Source organism: Xenopus laevis, chromosome 5L (genome assembly GCF_017654675.1).
Source record: "Xenopus laevis strain J_2021 chromosome 5L, Xenopus_laevis_v10.1, whole genome shotgun sequence".
NCBI lineage: Eukaryota > Metazoa > Chordata > Amphibia > Anura > Pipidae > Xenopus > Xenopus laevis.
Window position 1 is genome coordinate 60,042,507 of NC_054379.1, and position 17,973 is coordinate 60,060,479.

General features: G+C 39.9%; 1 protein-coding gene across 4 annotated transcripts in view; it reads left to right on the forward strand.

The window, feature by feature from the left end:
- Positions 1–17,973, forward strand: part of ero1b.L (endoplasmic reticulum oxidoreductase beta L homeolog) — a 73,906-nt gene that overhangs the window by 16,161 nt on the left and 39,772 nt on the right. For all 4 annotated transcript variants that reach the window (XR_005961248.1, XM_041562806.1, XM_041562807.1 and 1 more), the window contains exon 2: positions 11,361–11,480. Coding sequence is in view for 3 of the 4 variants with exons in the window: in XM_041562806.1 (XP_041418740.1) it covers positions 11,361–11,480 (120 nt within the window). In the remaining variant the exon portion in view is untranslated. The remainder of the gene's footprint in view (positions 1–11,360; positions 11,481–17,973) is intronic.

Consider the following 17,973-nt stretch of genomic DNA (forward strand, 5'->3'; position numbering starts at 1 on the left):
TCCCGCTGTACTTACATCAGCTCCTATATTTATTTATCAGCTGAACAGCTGCAAACTGCCCATATTACAACTGAACTGCCCTATACTACAACAGCATACAAAATTTCGCCATAAAAATGTTGGCTAAGAGATGTCCAGCCAATGGAAAAAGTTTTTCTTTTTTAATGCAGAAGTTACTGTATGTGTGTTACAAATTACAGCCAATATATTGCCCCAGCAAAGGGAGTTGGGTAACTCTTGGATTTCCTATTCCAGTACACCATGGCTTCTTCAGAGCGTTTTAACAGGAAGAGAAGGAATAATAAAAAAAAAATTTTCTTGAGTTTATAAAGAGGGTAATCTATTTCAATAATTTGAGACATGTTTAAACAGTACTTCTCCATAATGGAATATTCTGTGTATCAAAATTTTCTCTTTCAAAGGGAACTTACAATGTAGGTAGTCTTAAAACAATGGTAAAATATTGAACAAAAATAAAAATAATTTTATGGCTTTCTAAAGATTTAATAATGTGCATTTGAAGCATGAACCTAGTATTTAGGAATATTTGTTAAGTGTGTGTTTGTACTTTGAGCTTGAATAAAGTAAAAAATTAAAGGGCTTTGAATAAAGTAAAAATTGGTGTTCTTCTGTTATTGCCTGCTAGTCATGGTCGTGTAATGATTCAGTTAATCACCCAACATATGGGGTCAAGCTAGTCAGCTTGGCAGTTAAAGGTAAACCATACCTCTGAAATTGCAGGTCTCTGTAAATATATCACATAAAACAGCCAGTACTTTATCTAAATAAACTATTAATTTAATTTCATAAAAATATACTTTTCTAGTAGCATTTGATATGAGATAATGCTAAATATGATTCACAAACAAACCAAGGGAACACAAACATGGTAGGTTACATCAGCTAATAAATGGACAGACACAAGAGATGCACTGCCTGTACAACGTTAATTGTTTGCTGTACCATTTAGCCTTTAGTCACTCACTGCCTATGAATTCACTGCTTCTTCTCACCATTTTTCCTCTATTCATAAATAAGCATACCTCCCAACATTTTGGAAATAAAAAGAGAGCGATTTTTTTGACCATACCCATTTTTGTGGCCACACCCCCTAATTACCATGTTCATTTTACAAAATGTCAGGTTATGAAAGTTTGAACATATTTTGTGTTTTTTTTTCCAGTTATTATAGTTTTGTTAATAAAGGTAAATTACTCTTTAAACTGTTAGTCTAACTTTTCCCAAGGGACCTCCTTGCTAGCATACGGGACCGACGATAGTGGTCATTTGCACTCTATGCACTCTATCGCCAGGCGACTTTTCACTCTTGCGAACGGATGTTACTCCGCATATTCACTAAAATGCGGATTTTACATAACGTTACCTCTTTCTCCAGAGTTGCCTTCGCCACCTCAGACCAGGCAAAGTGCTATAAAGCAGCTAGATGTTCCTCAATCTTCTGTAATTTATATCATATCCTATGAGACGAAAATGTATCAAAGTTTAAAAAACGCTGGCAACTTTTCCTTTTTTGATGCAGAATTGCCTGCAAAAGTCCTGACAAACTTTTTTTGGCTCACAATCTTTTTTTGGGTAACCGTTTTTTTCCAGACATTTCATAACATATGGAACATTATTTTACAGTGGGCTCATATGTGGTGCATTATATCATCTATCTTGTCTTTATTAAGGTTCCCTGGACATATAAGAAAAAAATGTGTGCGAAGCGGTCGCTGGCGATAATTCGCCCTTTAGTAAATCTGCCCCTTTGTATCTTTTTCTGGCTGTTCAGTGCAGAGAAAGTCGGGACTTTTCAGATTATACACATACCCTTTAAAATAATATTTTCATTTCTGATGTGGTTATATATGACTTTTGGTCTTTTAGGGTTTAGGATGCAGTTATGGCCTTGACTGGTATGATTACGTCTCTTCGTTGAGATTAATTGTTAATATGGGTATGGGACCTGTTATCCAGAATACACAGAACCTGGGGTTTTCTGAATAGCAGAGCTTTCCAGCTGAAAAAGCTTGGCTATTTCCATAAATTTCCCAAATGGGATTTTGTAACAAAACCTAAACCTAAGAGCTGTCAAAGTTTTTCTTCATTTAAAAAAACCCCATATGTGTAAAATTATGCTAATTGCTGAGCTTTTTTGGCCTAAAAACCTGTGTTAGAATACTTGGTTTGCCGAATTTTAAATTCGGCCCCAAGTGATTTGCAGCCTGCTAAATGATTATTATCATAGTTCCATATTACTGTATATTAGAAATATAATTTAGGTAATCGAATTGTTATTCATTTCAGTATGTGATAAGCGAAGATAATAGAGAATTCCTATCATACTTACCGTAATTCTCTTTTCCTGGAGTTCCTCCATGGCAGCAACTAATGGGTTAATTCCCCTATCCCGAGAATGGACAGGCTTAACAAGCAATAATTACCACCATTTAAGAACCCACCCCAGCCTCCTGTGCGCTGTCTTTGTTTAAAGTCCTAAGGGTGGGAGCGCGTGCTGCCATGGAGGAACTCCAGGAAAAGAGAATTACGGTAAGTATGATAGGAATTCTCTATTTTCCTGGGTTCCCCATGGCAGCAACTAATGGGAAATAAAAAGCTATGGGGGGGAAATAAACACATAACACCATCTGCATTATAAAGTTTACTATTGAGTATCTAAACCTAGAACTGTTGAGGCAAAGAGAACAGCATCTTCAGTATTAACTTCCAACTTGTAGTGTCTCAGGAAGGTTCTGGCTGAACGCCAACTGGCTGTCTTACAGATGATGTCAGCAGGAACCTTCTTCTCTGCTGCCCAGGATGTAGACACTGCCCTCACCGAATGTGCTGTGATACCCACAGGAATTTCCAGCTTCTGCTCTACATAGGCTCTCTTAATTACTGAAACTAGCCATCTGGCTAGTGTAGCTTTTGTAGCCGTATGACCCTTCCTTATGCCAGCTGGAATCACAAAGAGATTGTCTGATTTCCTCCAAACAGCAGATCTATCCAAATACATCTTCAAGCTTCTTACTGGATCTAGAAGGTGGATAGAATCTGAATCGTTGCCTTCAATATTTGAAAATGCTGGTAAAACAACCTCTCTCTTGAGATGAAACTGAGAAACCACCTTGGGAAGCACTGAAGGAAGTGGTCTCAAAATAGCTCTTTCTATATCACAAATTGTGAAGGGAGGATTAGCTGCCAAGGCAAATAGATCTGACACTCTGCTAGCCGAGGCCAGAGCCACAAGGAAAACCGTCTTGAGAGTTACAAAATAGTCCGAGACTTGTTCTAAAGGTTCAAATGGAGCCTTTGCTAGCCCTTGCAACACTAGAGGCAGACTCCAAGGGGCGGACAACTTCCTATTTGGAGGTCTTAACTTTAAAACAGCCTTGAGGAATTGAATTATTAATTCATTCTTTGCCCAATGAGTATTTGTAAGGGCTGTAAGAGCAGAAATCTGCACCTTTAGTGCACTCAAGCTCAACCCCTTTTCAAATCCAGTCTGAAGAAAAGATAATATGCTGGTGACTGATGGGGAAAATGGATCCATAGATTCCTTTGCAGAGAATTGAATGAACTTCTCCCAGATACGATGATACGTAGTATTAGTAGAGGATTTCCTAGATTTTAGGAGCATAGAGACCACAGGCGGAGAAATTCCCTCTTTCAATAGTCTTGACCGTTCAATTTCCACGCCATTAAATTCAGGCTCTGAGGGTCTGGATGCAGAATGGCTCCTTGTCTTAACAGACCTATCTGACCTGGGAGTTTCAGGGGAGGGCGCATTGCTAAACTTAGAAGGAGAGGAAACCATGGTCTCCTCGGCCAATATGGGATGATGGCAATTACTTTGACCTTCTCCTGACAAATTTTCTTCAATACCGCCTGTATTAAAGGAATTGGTGGAAAGACATATCCCAACTTGAAATCCCATGGTATCGATAGAGCATCCGAACCCATCGCTTTGTGGTGAGGTTTCCATGAGTAAAAGTGGGGAACCTTGGCATTCCATGGAGAAGCCATGATGTCCACCCATGGTTTTCCCAGCTTTGAAGTTATCCAAGAAAAAACTTCCTGGTCCAGTTCCCACTCGTGACGATCCGCAAATCTCCTGCTGAGCCAATCTGCTTGATAATTCTGAACTCCTGGAAGATAGACTGCTGTCAAACTCCTGACATGAGTCTCTGCCCACTGCATGATCAATGCGGTCTCCTCTAATAATTGTTGAGAAGGAACTAGGTTGCTCTTTTGAAAATTCACCAGCCAGCCGAACTGCTGCAACGTCCTCAGAACTTGACCCGATATGGCCAGTAATTGCTCCTGAGAGGAAGCTAGGAGAAGCAGGTCGTCCAGGTAATGGTAGATTCTGATATTCTGTTCCCTTAAAAAAGCCACCAGTGCCACAGGACCTTTGAAAACACTCTGGGGGAGGTCGATAGACCGAAAGGTAGACATGTGAATTGGAAATGACCCTGCAGGGTTGAGAATCTCAAAACCCTGTGATGATGTTGGGCAATAGGGATGTGTAGATACGCATCTAGAAGATCGATGGACATCATCCAATCCCCCAAGCGTAGCGCTTGAATTATCGTTGACAATGACTCCATCTTGAAATGTTGAGGATTTATGCAACTGTTGAGCTCCCTTAGATCCAAGATTGGTCTGTATTCTCCTGAGGCCTTTGGTATGAGAAAGAGAGGTGAATAGAAACCTTGAAATTTCTCTTCTTCTGGCACTAGTTGAATCGCCTTCTGGTAGAGGAGTTTCTGCACATAAAGATGAATAGCCTGAGCTTTTGCTGGATTTGAAGGAATAGCTGAAGGGACATAATGCGGGGTTAGAGGTCTTCGGTTGAATTCTATTGAATACCCCCTGCTTATCACCCTGCAAACCCAGTTGTCTCGAATAGTTCCAGTCCAAACCCCAGCAAATTTGTTTAATCGACCTCCTACCTTCTGTGGTTGGACTGGCGGACCTTCAGAAAAACTTGGTGTTCTTCTCTCCCTGAAAGGAAGCAGGCATTCTTCCCCTATCCGACCTAACCGAGGTTTGACCTCCTTTCCAAGCTCGAGATCTTCCATATTCTCTTCCAGGTCTATAGTTCTTCTGATCATTAGAAAACAAGTTTTCTCTAAAGGATCTTCTGTTTGAAGAAAAATAAGGACGTCTAGGCCTACTTTCCTGTGGTAAAAACATGCTTTTACCCCCAGACACCTTCTTTATAACTTCCTCAAGCTTTTGTCCAAAAAGCTTCTGCCCCACAAAGGGAAAAATGCATAAATTATATTTAGAATTGTTGTCCGCCTGCCATGGATGGAGCCATAAGGCACGCCGAGCTGAAACCGACAAGGCAATATTTCTAGCTGAAAGCCGTATGAGGTCTAAGGATGCCTCCGCCATGAAATCTGACCCCAACTTGAGTTCCCCCAAGGCATCTATAATCTTCTCTCGACTGACTCTACTCTTCAGAGCTTCTTCGATATTTGAAATCCAGGATCTAAAAGCCCTGGACAAAGAGGATAAGGCTATGGCTGGCTTGAGAGTCGAGCCAGAGGCCAAGTATGCCTTCTTCAAATCATTATCCATCCTTCTCTCCATTGGATCTCGAAAACTAGTGGCATTTTCTACAGGAAGCGTTGACTTCCTGGCTAACCGAGCCAAGGCTGCATCCACTACTGGTGGGGAATCCCAATCTTTAGAATCCTCTGAGGAAAATGGATAAAGTTTAGACAATCTGTTCTTAATTGACGTTTTCTTCTCCATCTTGCTCCACTCTGAGGCTATTAATTCCTTAACCTCCTCAAAAATTGGAAAATAATTATTCCTCTTGGGCTTTGACATGAACAACTTCTTGGAAGTAGAAGCTTCTTCCTTCTCCTTCTCCTCCTCACACTTCAATGCTTCCTTAATGGCTCTTACTAAAGGATCCACCATCTTAAAGTCAAATAGATGCACAGCATCTTCCTCTGATTCTGCCTCAGACAAGACCAGGTACTCATCTGTCTCAGACCCTGAATCCTCCTCACTTCCTTCTTTCTCCTGAGACCTAGTTCTAGGTCTCTTCCTTGATCTTAAGGATGAAGAAGCCTGAACAGCAGACAACATACCCTCTGAGACTGCCTTTTTTATCATGCCCAAAACATCAGAAGTTTCCTGGGAGGTTTCTCCAGCCACTTCCGTGAGGCAACTTCGACATAAATATTTATCTCTTAAAGCCCTATTAGGGCATGCTTTGCATCTGGGTCTCTCATCTTCCCTTGTGGCTGCTGGTTCCTTTGAGATCCCTTGAGCTTCTTGATGAGTCCGAGATTTCTTAGAAGAGAGCCTAAAAGACAATAGTGGATGAGAGAAAAGACTCCAAAAAAAAAAAAAAATATATATATATTTTTGTGCTCTCACCTAGAACCTGAGCGATGTGAATCATGGGCAGTGGGAGAACCCTCCATTGGAATGGGTGAATGCAAGAGCTAAACATGGTAGCCAAAAAAAAAAAAAAATTAACACCCAGCACTTACGATTACAATGCCAAGGAAGAGGTACCTACCAGAATAGCCTAGAGAGAGGCCAGACGGCCAGGAGTAGCCAGTGGAAGCAAGAAGGACCAGCAAACAGATCTGACACTTTTAGCGTCCTTTTAAACCCTTCTTTGGCGCCAGCAAACCGGAAAAACCGGAAGTGACGTCACTTCCTCCCACTGGAACGCATAGGAGCGTATTTGGAACGCAAACCGCAATGTACTTCTCCCACTGTTAACTTTACCTCTAATGTCTCCCCCATACTGTCGAATTGAAGGTGAGGGGGGGGGAGACCCTCTGACAGGCAGAGCGCCGAGCTGTTACCTTTGCAGAGGCTTCACAAGTGTGGAAAAGGGCCAACCATGACCCAGGTGAGAGTAAAAGAAAAAAGCCTATCCAAACCAGCGGATAGGAAAAAAAAAGACAGCGCACAGGAGGCTGGGGTGGGTTCTTAAATGGTGGTAATTATTGCTTGTTAAGCCTGTCCATTCTCGGGATAGGGGAATTAACCCATTAGTTGCTGCCATGGGGAACCCAGGAAATATCTTTATACATACATAAACATAAAATACATATTGATCAATGTGGTACATATTGTTCAATTCTCTGGTATACAGATTTATTTTAGGCACAATGATTCCATGCCCCAAATAATTTTCAGTCTAAGGGCTACGGCACACTGCTTTCAATTTTAGTGCTAGTATACAGTAGAACAGGGATCCCCAACCCTTTGAACCCATGAGCAACATTCAGATGTTAAAGGAGTTGGGGAGCAACACTAGCATGAAAAATGTTCTTGGGGTGCCAAGGAAGTGCTGTGATTGGCCATTTGGTAGCCCCTAGGTGGAATGTCAACCTACTTGAGGCTCTATTTGGCAGAATATGTGGTTTTTATGCAATAAAAACTTGCTTCCAGTAATTAAAAAAAAGTGCTTGGTTTGAGGCCACTGGGAGCAATATCCAAGGTGTTGGAAAGCAACATGTTGCTCACAAGCTACTGGTTGGGGATCACTGCAGTAGAAAGTCATGTGCTGTTCCTATTAATTGCCATGAGAAGCTCACAGTCCTAGGCTCCATATTCTCTCAAAGGAGAATTCATCCCCCCTCAGTGAAAAGTCCCACTGGCCCACCTCTCTGCCTCCCCCTGCTAATTGTTACCCCAGAATTGTGTCCCCTGTAGCATTACTGACTGCACATGCAGAGTGAGCACAGCAGAGCTTACGGGCGCCATCTTCTGGCGCATCGCCAGGCCATACCGGCAAGGTTGCTTAAAGGAAAACTATACCCCCAAAATGAACACTTAAGCAACAGATAGTTCATATCATATTAAGTGGCATATTAAAGAATCTTACCAAACTGGAATATATATTTAAGTAAATATTGCCCTTTTACATCTCTTGCCTTGAGCCACCATTTCGTGATGGTCTCTGTACTGTCTCAGAGATCACCTGACCAGAAATACTTCAACTCTAACTGTAACAGGAAGTAGTGTGGAAGCAAAAGACACAACTCTGTCTTTTAATTGGCTCATGTGACCTAACATGTATGGTTTGTTGGTATGTTTGTGAGTACAGTGAATCGTACGATCCCAGGGGGCGGCCCTTATTTTTTAAAATGGCAATTTTCTATTTATGATTACCCAATGGCACATACTACTAGAAAAGTATATTATTATGAAAATGGTTTATTTACATGAAGCAGGGTTTTACATATGAGCTGTTTTATGCAATATCTTTTTATAGAGACCTACATTATTTGGGGGGTATAGTTTTCCTTTAAGGTGCCTGTATAGGTGAATACACAAGGGGGGTTGTGGGAGCACCCGCATTGCTAAGTAAAAATATATATAAGTATAAGGGAAGTGCTACTGGCATATCCAAATGGGTCAGTGCACATTCCCTGGGCCCCTGTCTAAGTAATTCAGTAGATATGCAAATGCATGTGTTAACAAAGACAGGGGTTTTTAGTTGCAAAGTTATGATCATAAAGTTGAAAAGCCACCATACCACGTCAAGGTAAACCCCATATGGCGGTCCCTAACTTGTTTACCTACCAGTCATAGTATTGAGGATCCTGTGTCTCTCTGCATAATAGCAATAGTAAAGTAAAAAGTAAAAGTCTGCTGAACCTTGGTTTCTGGAGGGCTAAATCCTCCCCCGCTGCTGAATTGCAGCTTTTAAAAGAGAGTGATTGCCTAAACCAACGCCCATTTTTGACAAAAATGTATAAATATGGTGCAGTTAAAAGCATAGGGCCACTATTAATTAATAGGGGTAGGTATGGGGGGTGCTACAAGCCACAAGAAGCTTAGCCAAAGCTACAGGCTGTAAAAGCAAATGCCTGTATAGGTGTTCACCAAAAAGGACACGCATGTGTAAAAATGGATGCATACGCGCGTCAAGAGGGATGCCGGCACGCATCGGAAAGGACGCCGTTGTAGATGTGGGAAAGGATGCTGGCGCACATCTTAAAGGACGCAGACACATCGGAAAGAACAACGAGAGGGGCGGCGCACATCTGAAAGGATGCAGACACGTCGGAAAGAGCAGCGAGAGGGGATCGGTCTAGGGGTATGAGGCAGAGAAGGTACGTGCGTGGTGCCCCCCCAAGCTTTGCGCCCTAGGCATGTGCCTACTCTGCCTACTCCTAGTTCCGGCCCTGTTCTGGTGCTTCGGTAATCTTCGGGTCTCCTTCCTTCCATTCTGCAATTTCCGTCACTTCTGGCGCATGCGCAGTTGTCATGAATGGGAAGATTTATTTATTTATTTATTCTTTAAAAGTAGGTAACACTTTCAGCTTTTGCTTGTGGGTTTGTAGCTTTGGCTTTTCATTCAGTAGCACCCTAGTCAGTCAACAGTCTGGTTGCTAGGGTCCAAATTTACCATAGCAACCATCCACTGATATGAATAAGTGACTGGAAAATGAATAGGAGAGGACCTGAATAGAAAGATGAGTAATAAATAGTAGCAATAACAATAAATTTGTAGCCTTACAGAGCATTTGTTTTTTAGATGGGGTCAGTGACCCTCATTTGAAAGCTGGAAAGAGTCAGAAGAAGAAAAAGCCAAATAATTAAAAATCAATACAAAAAAAAAATCTGAAGACAAATTGAAAGGTTGCTTAGACTTGGCCATTCTATAACATGCTAAAAGTTAACTTAAAGGTGAACTGCCCTTTTTAAATGATTTTAGTGATTTTATCTGATTAATGTCAAAGGAAAACGCTTCCACTAATGGGATATTTGGGGATGCCTCAGACCTAGGGGCATATTTATCAAGGGTTGACTTTCGAATTTGAAAAACGTCAAAATTCAAAAAGACCAACCGAAATTAAGTTGAAGGTTTTTTTTTTTTTGGCCGAATAGATCCGTTTTTGATCGAATACAAATCAAAGTTTTTCCAAAGGTGAATGAAAGAAATTTGAATTTCGAGTTATTGTTGTGTACTTCGAATAGGGAATAGTCCAAATTCGATTTGAATTAAAAAAAAATCGAAAATTCGAATATCGAAATTTATCATGTACTGTCTCTTTAAAAATTCTTTTAAAAACCATGTACCATCTAAAACCTGCCGAATTTCTGTTTTAGCCTATGGGGGACCTCCTAGAACCTATTTGAAGTCAATTGGTGGACTTCAAATTGGTGGACATTCAAAAATGTACGTTTTTTTGGGAAAAACTTTGAATCGAATTCGATCTAATGCACTATTCCTTCTTTTTGTACGATTCGAATTCAGCCAAATACGGACCTATTAGATCGAAAACTGACCTATCCGGCAAAAAAAACTTCGACTTAATTTCAGTTGGTCTTTTTGAATTCGAATTTCAAAGCTTTTTCAATTCAAAATTCGACCCTTGATACATCTGCCCCCTAGGGTTGGTACCATAGTAAAACTATTGCTCAATCATCTGGATTTCTGCAGTCAAATCTGTTTATTATTCTAGTTATTTTATAAGATTTTGTTTGTATAGATATGGGACCTGTTATCCCGAATGTTCGGGACCTGGGGTTTTCTGGATAAAGGATCTTTCTGTAATTTGGATCAAACCTTATCTACTAGATAATTATGTAAAAATTATGTAAACATTAAATAAACTATAATTATTAATTATATCTTAGTTGGGATCAAGTAGAAGGTACTGTTTAATTATTACAAAGAAAAAGGAAATCATTTTAAAAAATTTGGATTATTTGAATAAAATGGAGTCTATGGGAGATGGCCTTTTTGTAATTCAAAGCTTTCTGGATAAGAGATCCATACCTGTACTGGAATCAGTTAAGTGATCTGTAAAAAAATCTTCTAGGAAAGGGAGCCCCCCTATAAGATATATTGGATCTAACTGTCAATGGAAAACTGACACCCAACTCCTGCATGAAGACAGAATGAAAAGAAACAGATGCTGAGAGGGGGATAGTGAAGTGAAGATAAATTTGATTATTTCATAAATGATACAGAATGTTTAATTGATTGTATTTAGAAAATGTCTTCTTCTTTTCATGATAGTCCCCCTTTAAATTTTTTCATGTTAGCACGCCGTTTTTCCTACTTGATGTATTCTGGTTTTAGAGTACAGATACTCTCTTACTTTGCTCTTTATACAGAATTCCTTGTTTTTAGTTTATTTTAAAGTTGGGTTTAAACTGTTTTTTTTTTTTTTTAAATCAGTAAATAAAAATCAGAATGAGAATTTCTAGGAGAACCTTTGATAGGTCTGTACATTTTAGTGCCTGGTAATATATGGGTATGTACTCAGGGTAATGTAACACTTGTTCTGAACTGAACAAAATATGTTTCATGTCCTGTTGGTAACTAACATTAGTGTTCTTTATTTCTCTTACAGCTTACAGGTGTCTTGGATGACTGCTTCTGTGACGTAGAAAGCATTGATGTCTTTAATAACTATAAGATATTTCCAAAGCTGCAAAAGCTGCAAGAACGTGACTACTTTAGATACTATAAAGTTAGTATTTTATGACATATTTGACATCATAGCTAGTGGTAAACACCTTAACATCTTCTTTCCAACTGGTTGTAAGTCCCTCAGTGTCACTTTAAACTGGTAAATTAAACCAAATAAGATGAGAACTGGTGTATGCAAGTGAGGGCATATACAGTGTTAAGGTTAATCTTACCCAACTGTGTTGTTTCCATAGGAAAAATAAACCTTCAGAAGCACACCAGCTGTTTGTTCTTCATGTCTGATCAGTGCAGCTTCCTAAGGGCAGGACTACATGACGCGCTTGGACCCGACACATCACAATGCGACTAAACGCATGCGACGTGTCGGATGTTTTACATAAAACGGAAGTGAAGGTGAAATCACATGTTACACCTAGATTGATGTGACTGTCAAATGAAAATGCAGCGCAGTCCTGCCCTAAGGCATTTTACTGTTCAAAGTAGATAAATGCATTCTGATATATATAGACATGTTGTCAGTTCATAAAAGGGCAAGCCAACCCAAAAATAAAAATGTACCTAACAAAAGAAAACCTAATTCTAAGCAACTTTTCAATATACATATAAAAATTATTGAAAAAATATTAAACGTTTTCAGTGCTTTTAAAGTTATTTGTAAAAACAATTGATATTGAAAGTAGCATTTGCTTTTTTAACTCCTGGTTGTTTCTTTTTAAACAATGTTGCAAATTCTTTGAAGCATATTTATTATGCGGTGTGTACATCACACATCACCAGGCCCCTTCGTTTCCCAGCAAATATAATCAGCTGGCTTGTCCTACATTGTATCAACGGTCTGAACCATCAGGGCTGAGAGTAGAAAGGACAGACAAATTGAAAATTTGTATTCTTACCTGAAATTTTCTTTCTTTAGTCCGGAAGGCAGCACATAACGGGTTAACTTGGATTTATTCTCCCCCTGGCAGGACAGAATTAGCATAATTTATTAATTAACAAGTCTATAAGCACACCTACCTTCCCCCTTGCAAACCGTGTTTATTAAAAAGCTCCATAAGTATACACAACCACAGAAAAAACTTTTTAAATGCTGAATATTTATTGGGAGGGAAGTCTCTGCTGCCTTCCGGACTAAAGAAAAAGAAAATTTCAGGTAAGAATACAAATTTTCAATTTTCTTTGCGTCCTCCAGGCAGCACATAACGGGACTTAGCAAGCTAAATTCAAAGGGAGGGAATATAATTTAAAGAGCTGCTTGAATAATTCGTCTGCCAAAGACTGCATCTTGTGAGGCTGTTACATCCAATCTGTAGAACTTTGTGAAGGTATGGATGTTGCTCCATGTAGCAGCTCTGCAAATGTCTCCTGTGGAAACTGAAGATTTTTCTGCCAATGATGTGGAGACTGCTCTGACAGAATGTGCCTTAATTGGTTCAGGAGGTTGTAGATTTGCTGCTGAGTAAGCAGATGTTATGGTATTCTTTACCCAAGAAGCTATGGTTGGTCTGGAAGCCTTCAAACCTTTTCTTTTTCCTGAAAAAAGGACAAATAGATGTTCTGATTGCCTGAAGTATTTTGATCTGTCCAGGTAAATTAATAAACATCTGTGAACATCCAAAAATTGAAGCTTTTTGTCTTCTGATTCAGAATTTTGGAACTTTGGTAAGACAATCTGTGCATTTATATTTTAAGAGGTAGGAACTTTTGGTTGAAAAAAAGGTAAAGTTCTCAAAACCACTTTATCTGGAAAGAAAATAGTATAAGGGGGTACTGCCGCCAGAGCCTGTAACTCCCCAACTCTTCCTGCTGATGTCAGGGCTACCAAAAAAGTAATCTTCCAAGAAAGAAATTTTAAACTAGTTTCTTCCAAAGGTTCAAAGGGGTCTTCACATAGAGCTGACAGGACAATGTTTAAATCCCAAGGAGGCATTATGGATTTTATTCGTGGTCTGATTTTTGAAATGGCTTTTACAAAACGTTTAATAATAGGATCAGATGACAGGTTGCAATTTAACAGAGTTGTACCTTGAGTGTGCTTGGTTTGAGACCTTTTTCAAACCCTTCCTGAAGGAACTGCAAAATTACTGAAGTAGAAGATTGATCTTGTAGTATCTTTTTTCTTTTTTCCATCTCTGAAAAACCTTCCATATTCTTCCATAGCTGGTAGAAGTGGATTCTTTCCTGGATTGCATTAATGTATTAATTACTTCTTGAGAAAGACCTTGCTTTTTTAAATTTTCTCTGTCAACCTCCAGGCTGTCAAGTTCAGCCGAGATATGTCCGGGAACAACATCTTCCCCTGTAATAACAGATCCTTCCTGAATGGGAGTTTCCAATAATCTTTCCTGGACAGGTTCATCAGGTCCGAGAACCACGTTCTCCTCGGCCAGAAAGGGGCTATCATGACAACAGATGACTTCTCCTCTCTGATCTTCTGGAGGACTCTTTGGATCATAGGAAGAGGAGGAAAAATATATGCTAGATTGAAGTCCCATGGAATGGTCATCGCATCTAGAAAGTCTGGGTTGTCTTGCTTGTTCAGAGAACAGAAGCAATTCACCTTCCTGTTGTTCCTTGTTGCCATTAAATCCACTTGTGGGAGACCCCACTTCTGGACCAACTTCTGGAATGTTTCCTGATTCAGCTCCCACTCTCCCTGGTTTTTCTTTTTCCTGCTGAGGTAATCCGCCAGGACATTGTCTGAGCCTTTTATGTGGACAGCTCTGAGAAGACGCAGATTGTTCTCTGCCCATAACATCCACTTGTGACATTCCTTCTTCAGAAGAGGAGCCCTGTTGCCCCTGTCTTTTTTCCCAAAGAGTCCAGCTGCCTTGAATCACTTTGTTCTTCAAATGAGCTCCAGCCTTTGGCAGAAGCATCTGTGGTCAAAATGTTGAATCTTGGGATTTTGAAGGATTTCCCCTGGGACAACATTTGTGGATTGATCCACCATCTCAATTCTTTTATGAGTTTCACTGTGACTTTGAAAGATGCGTCCAGAGAATCTTGCTCTTTATTCCATTGATGTAGAATTTCCATCTGTAGTGGACGCATGTGTGCTTTTGCCCAATTCACTGCCTCTATGGATGATGTCATCAACCCTAATACCTTCATGGCTTGACGAATCGATAACGACGAGGCTCTGCACATCTTCCTGATTTCTCACATAGATGTTGAGCTTTCTCCTGAGGAAGAAAGACTTTCATATGAACCGTATCTAGGATGAGACCTAAATATCTGACTGATGTACTTGGATGCATATTTGATTTTTTTACGTTTATAATCCATCCATGTTCCCTGAGAAGAGACAAGGTTAGGTTCAAGTGCTCTGTCATTTGACTTAGGGATGATGCTTTCAGCAACCAGTCGTCCAAGTACGGTACTACGAAGACTCCTTGTTGCCTCAAGGCTGCTGCAAGAACCACAATAACCTTTGTAAATACCCTCAGAGCTGAGGTAAGGCCGAATGGGAGAGCTCTGAATTGAAGATGAAGAAGAGATGAACCCACATAAACTGCTATTCTGAGAAATTTCCTGCTTTCTATGTGAATAGGAACATGGAGATACGCATCTCTCAAGTCTATTGTTACCATAAGGTCTCTTTCTTGTAGAATACCTATGGCAGACTTTATGTTTTCCATGCAAAACTTTTCCTTTTTTATGAATTTGTTTAGATATTTTAAATCTATGATGAGGCGGAGCCTCCCGTCTGACTTTTCTACAAAGAACACATGAGAATAAACCCCTTTTCCTATTTCTGAGAAAGGAACAAGTTCTAAAAACCCTTTCTTTTAAGAGTTTTTGGATTTCTTCCTCCAAGAGACCCCTTTTGCCTAGGTCTGATTTTCTTTCGTTTATGCAGAATTTCTGATGAGGAATCTTGTGAAAGGCAATAAAATAACCTTTTTCGATAATGCTTAGGACCCATGTATCTGAGGTGGTTGTTTTCCATATAGGAAGAAACGAAGACAGCCTTCTTCCTACTTGGTCCTGACTTCTGGCGTCATAACTCAGAAGGTTTTTTTTCTGGAGCTTCTTTCTTCTGTGAAAAATCTTTAGTGAAACCTCTTTCTCTGAAGTTTCTAGCTCTGTTATGGTCTCTTCCTCTGTCCATGCTTTTTAATCTAAACTGTCTGTGGGATGAGGAAGGAGGCGATGATCTTCTGGATGAGGATCGAAAAAAAGACTTTCTCTGAGTTCTTTGATGGTCCTGAGGTAAAGTTTTTTTCCTTTCCCTGGAGCCAGATTCTCAATAATCCTGTCCAAAGGAGAACCAAAGAGCTTTCCCCGCTCAAAGGGCATAGAAATTAAACTATTTTTAGAAGCTAGGTCAGCTGACCAAGACTTAAGCCATAGTGCTCTCCTGCCCACTGTGGAAAGAGCCATGGTTCTAGCACCTGATTTTAAGGTCTCAATTGCCACGTCACAAAGAAAATTTGAAGCCATTTTTATAGGATACATCATATCCAACAAGGAGTCTCTTGAAGTACCCTCCATCAATTTCCTCCTCTAATGAATCTAACCAGAATTTCATAGACCTGGAGACCGCCACTGCTGCCAAGGCTGGTTTACAGGTATTTGATCCTGCCATATAAGATCTACACAAAGCACATTTGGCTCTTCTATCCACAGTATCTTTGATGGCTGATTCCTCAACTGGAATCGTAGTTCTTTTGGAGAGTATAGCAATTGGAGTGTCAACTTTTGGTGGATCCTCCCAATGCTGCACATCTTGTGAATCAAAAGGAAACATAGACTTGAACCTTTTGGTTTCTTCAGGCTTCTTTCCTGCATTCTTCATTCCTGTGCTAACAGATCCTTCATTACTGTATGAACCGGAAAACTGAAAGATTTCTTAGGTGTCATAAATAATAAGTCATCTTTATTCTTTTTATTTTCGGAATCAGCTTGAGGACAAATGACTTTCCTCACTTCTTTAATCAGGCTAGGAATCTTTTCAGTAGGAAAAAGGTAAATCTCATCCTTAGATCTCGGTTCAGGTTCAGATGAATCAGACACAGATCCTGACTCATGTTCTGTGTCAGAGTCCGACTCCAACTGAATGGAAGAAGCCTGTGAGTCTTTTACTGCAGAAGCCTTTATCTCCTCAAAGGATTTTGAGAGCATATCTTTAAACCAGGACATAAACTCATTTGTCTTCTCTTTTTCCTGCATATTATGCTGTGACAAGCATGTTTGTCATCTAGCATGTTCCCAAGCTTCAGGAAGTGGTTGTTCACAGTTTGAACAAATAGCGTGTCTGGATTTCCTTTTTCTTTTCCCCACTCTATTATCAGCCATCTGATAAAAAGAAAAAAAGAGGAAAATCAATACCCTCCAGTAATAAAACTGAGGGAGAAGGTCCAATAAGGCAACTTACTTTCAGCAGCCTTAACCAGCGAGTGCAGCCTGGCAGTCCACAGCCACAGGAACAACATCCCAACAGATCCCTGTTTCCTGCCCCTATATTTATGCATAGGGCAAAGGACTTAATCCCATAAGAAACCGCCAATGGGAAGGCGCTTGAATCTTACCTTACAGCCTAATACCGGAACGCTAACCTTAGGCGCAGGATGATGACGTCATCCCCCTGCCGGCGCTCCAAGCCGCACAGCCTGAGCAGCCGGATCGGAAGGCACTGCAGCTGCAGACCGCATGAAGTTTGCGGTGATTCCTCATGGGGTATGCCTAAGGGAATAACCCCTACACAACCCACCTATAAGGTGGTTGGACATGCGGCCTTCAGGTTACCATAACCTGGTTCTTCGGATCCTTTCCTCTTTCCTGCTGGATGGAGGACAGAAAAAAAAACACGGTTTGCAAGGGGGAAGGTAGGTGTGCTTATAGACTTGTTAATTAATAAATAATGCTAATTCTGTCCTGCCAGGGGGAGAAAAAATCCAAGTTAACCCGTTATGTGCTGCCTGGAGGACGCAAAGAAAACACTGAATTCAATAGCAATATATACCAATAACTTACGAATAGTAGGACATTTGTAATGAATTTATATTGCAAAGTTGCTTAGAATTATGTTTTCTTTTATTATGCAAACAATTTATTTTTCTGGTTGACATTCCCTTTAAAGGGGTAGTTGACTTTTAGTATATTATAGGATGTTCTTTTCTCAGCAAATTTTCAGTTGGTTTTTTTGATTTAGTTTTGAATTATTTGCCTTCATCTTCTGCCTTTTTCTAGCTTTCAAATGGTATTCACAGACCCAGCCGAAAAAAGCATGATTGTCCATGAGGCTATAATATTATTATTTATTACTTAACTTTTAGTTATTTTAGTAATACTTAATTACTAAACTATACACATTTAAGCCAATTGCAAATAATTTTGGAATATCCCAGTTTACATAATGCTAAAAGTTAAAGTAAAACTCAACTACTCCTTTAAAAACTTCCCTGTCTATCAAGAAAATATTCCTGTAACCCAGGACATTTTGTTAAAGGGAAAATACACTCCTCTTCTTGACATGAGCTTGTTTAATTGGACTTATCCAAAAAAAAGGTGCTAAACACTTACACATACCT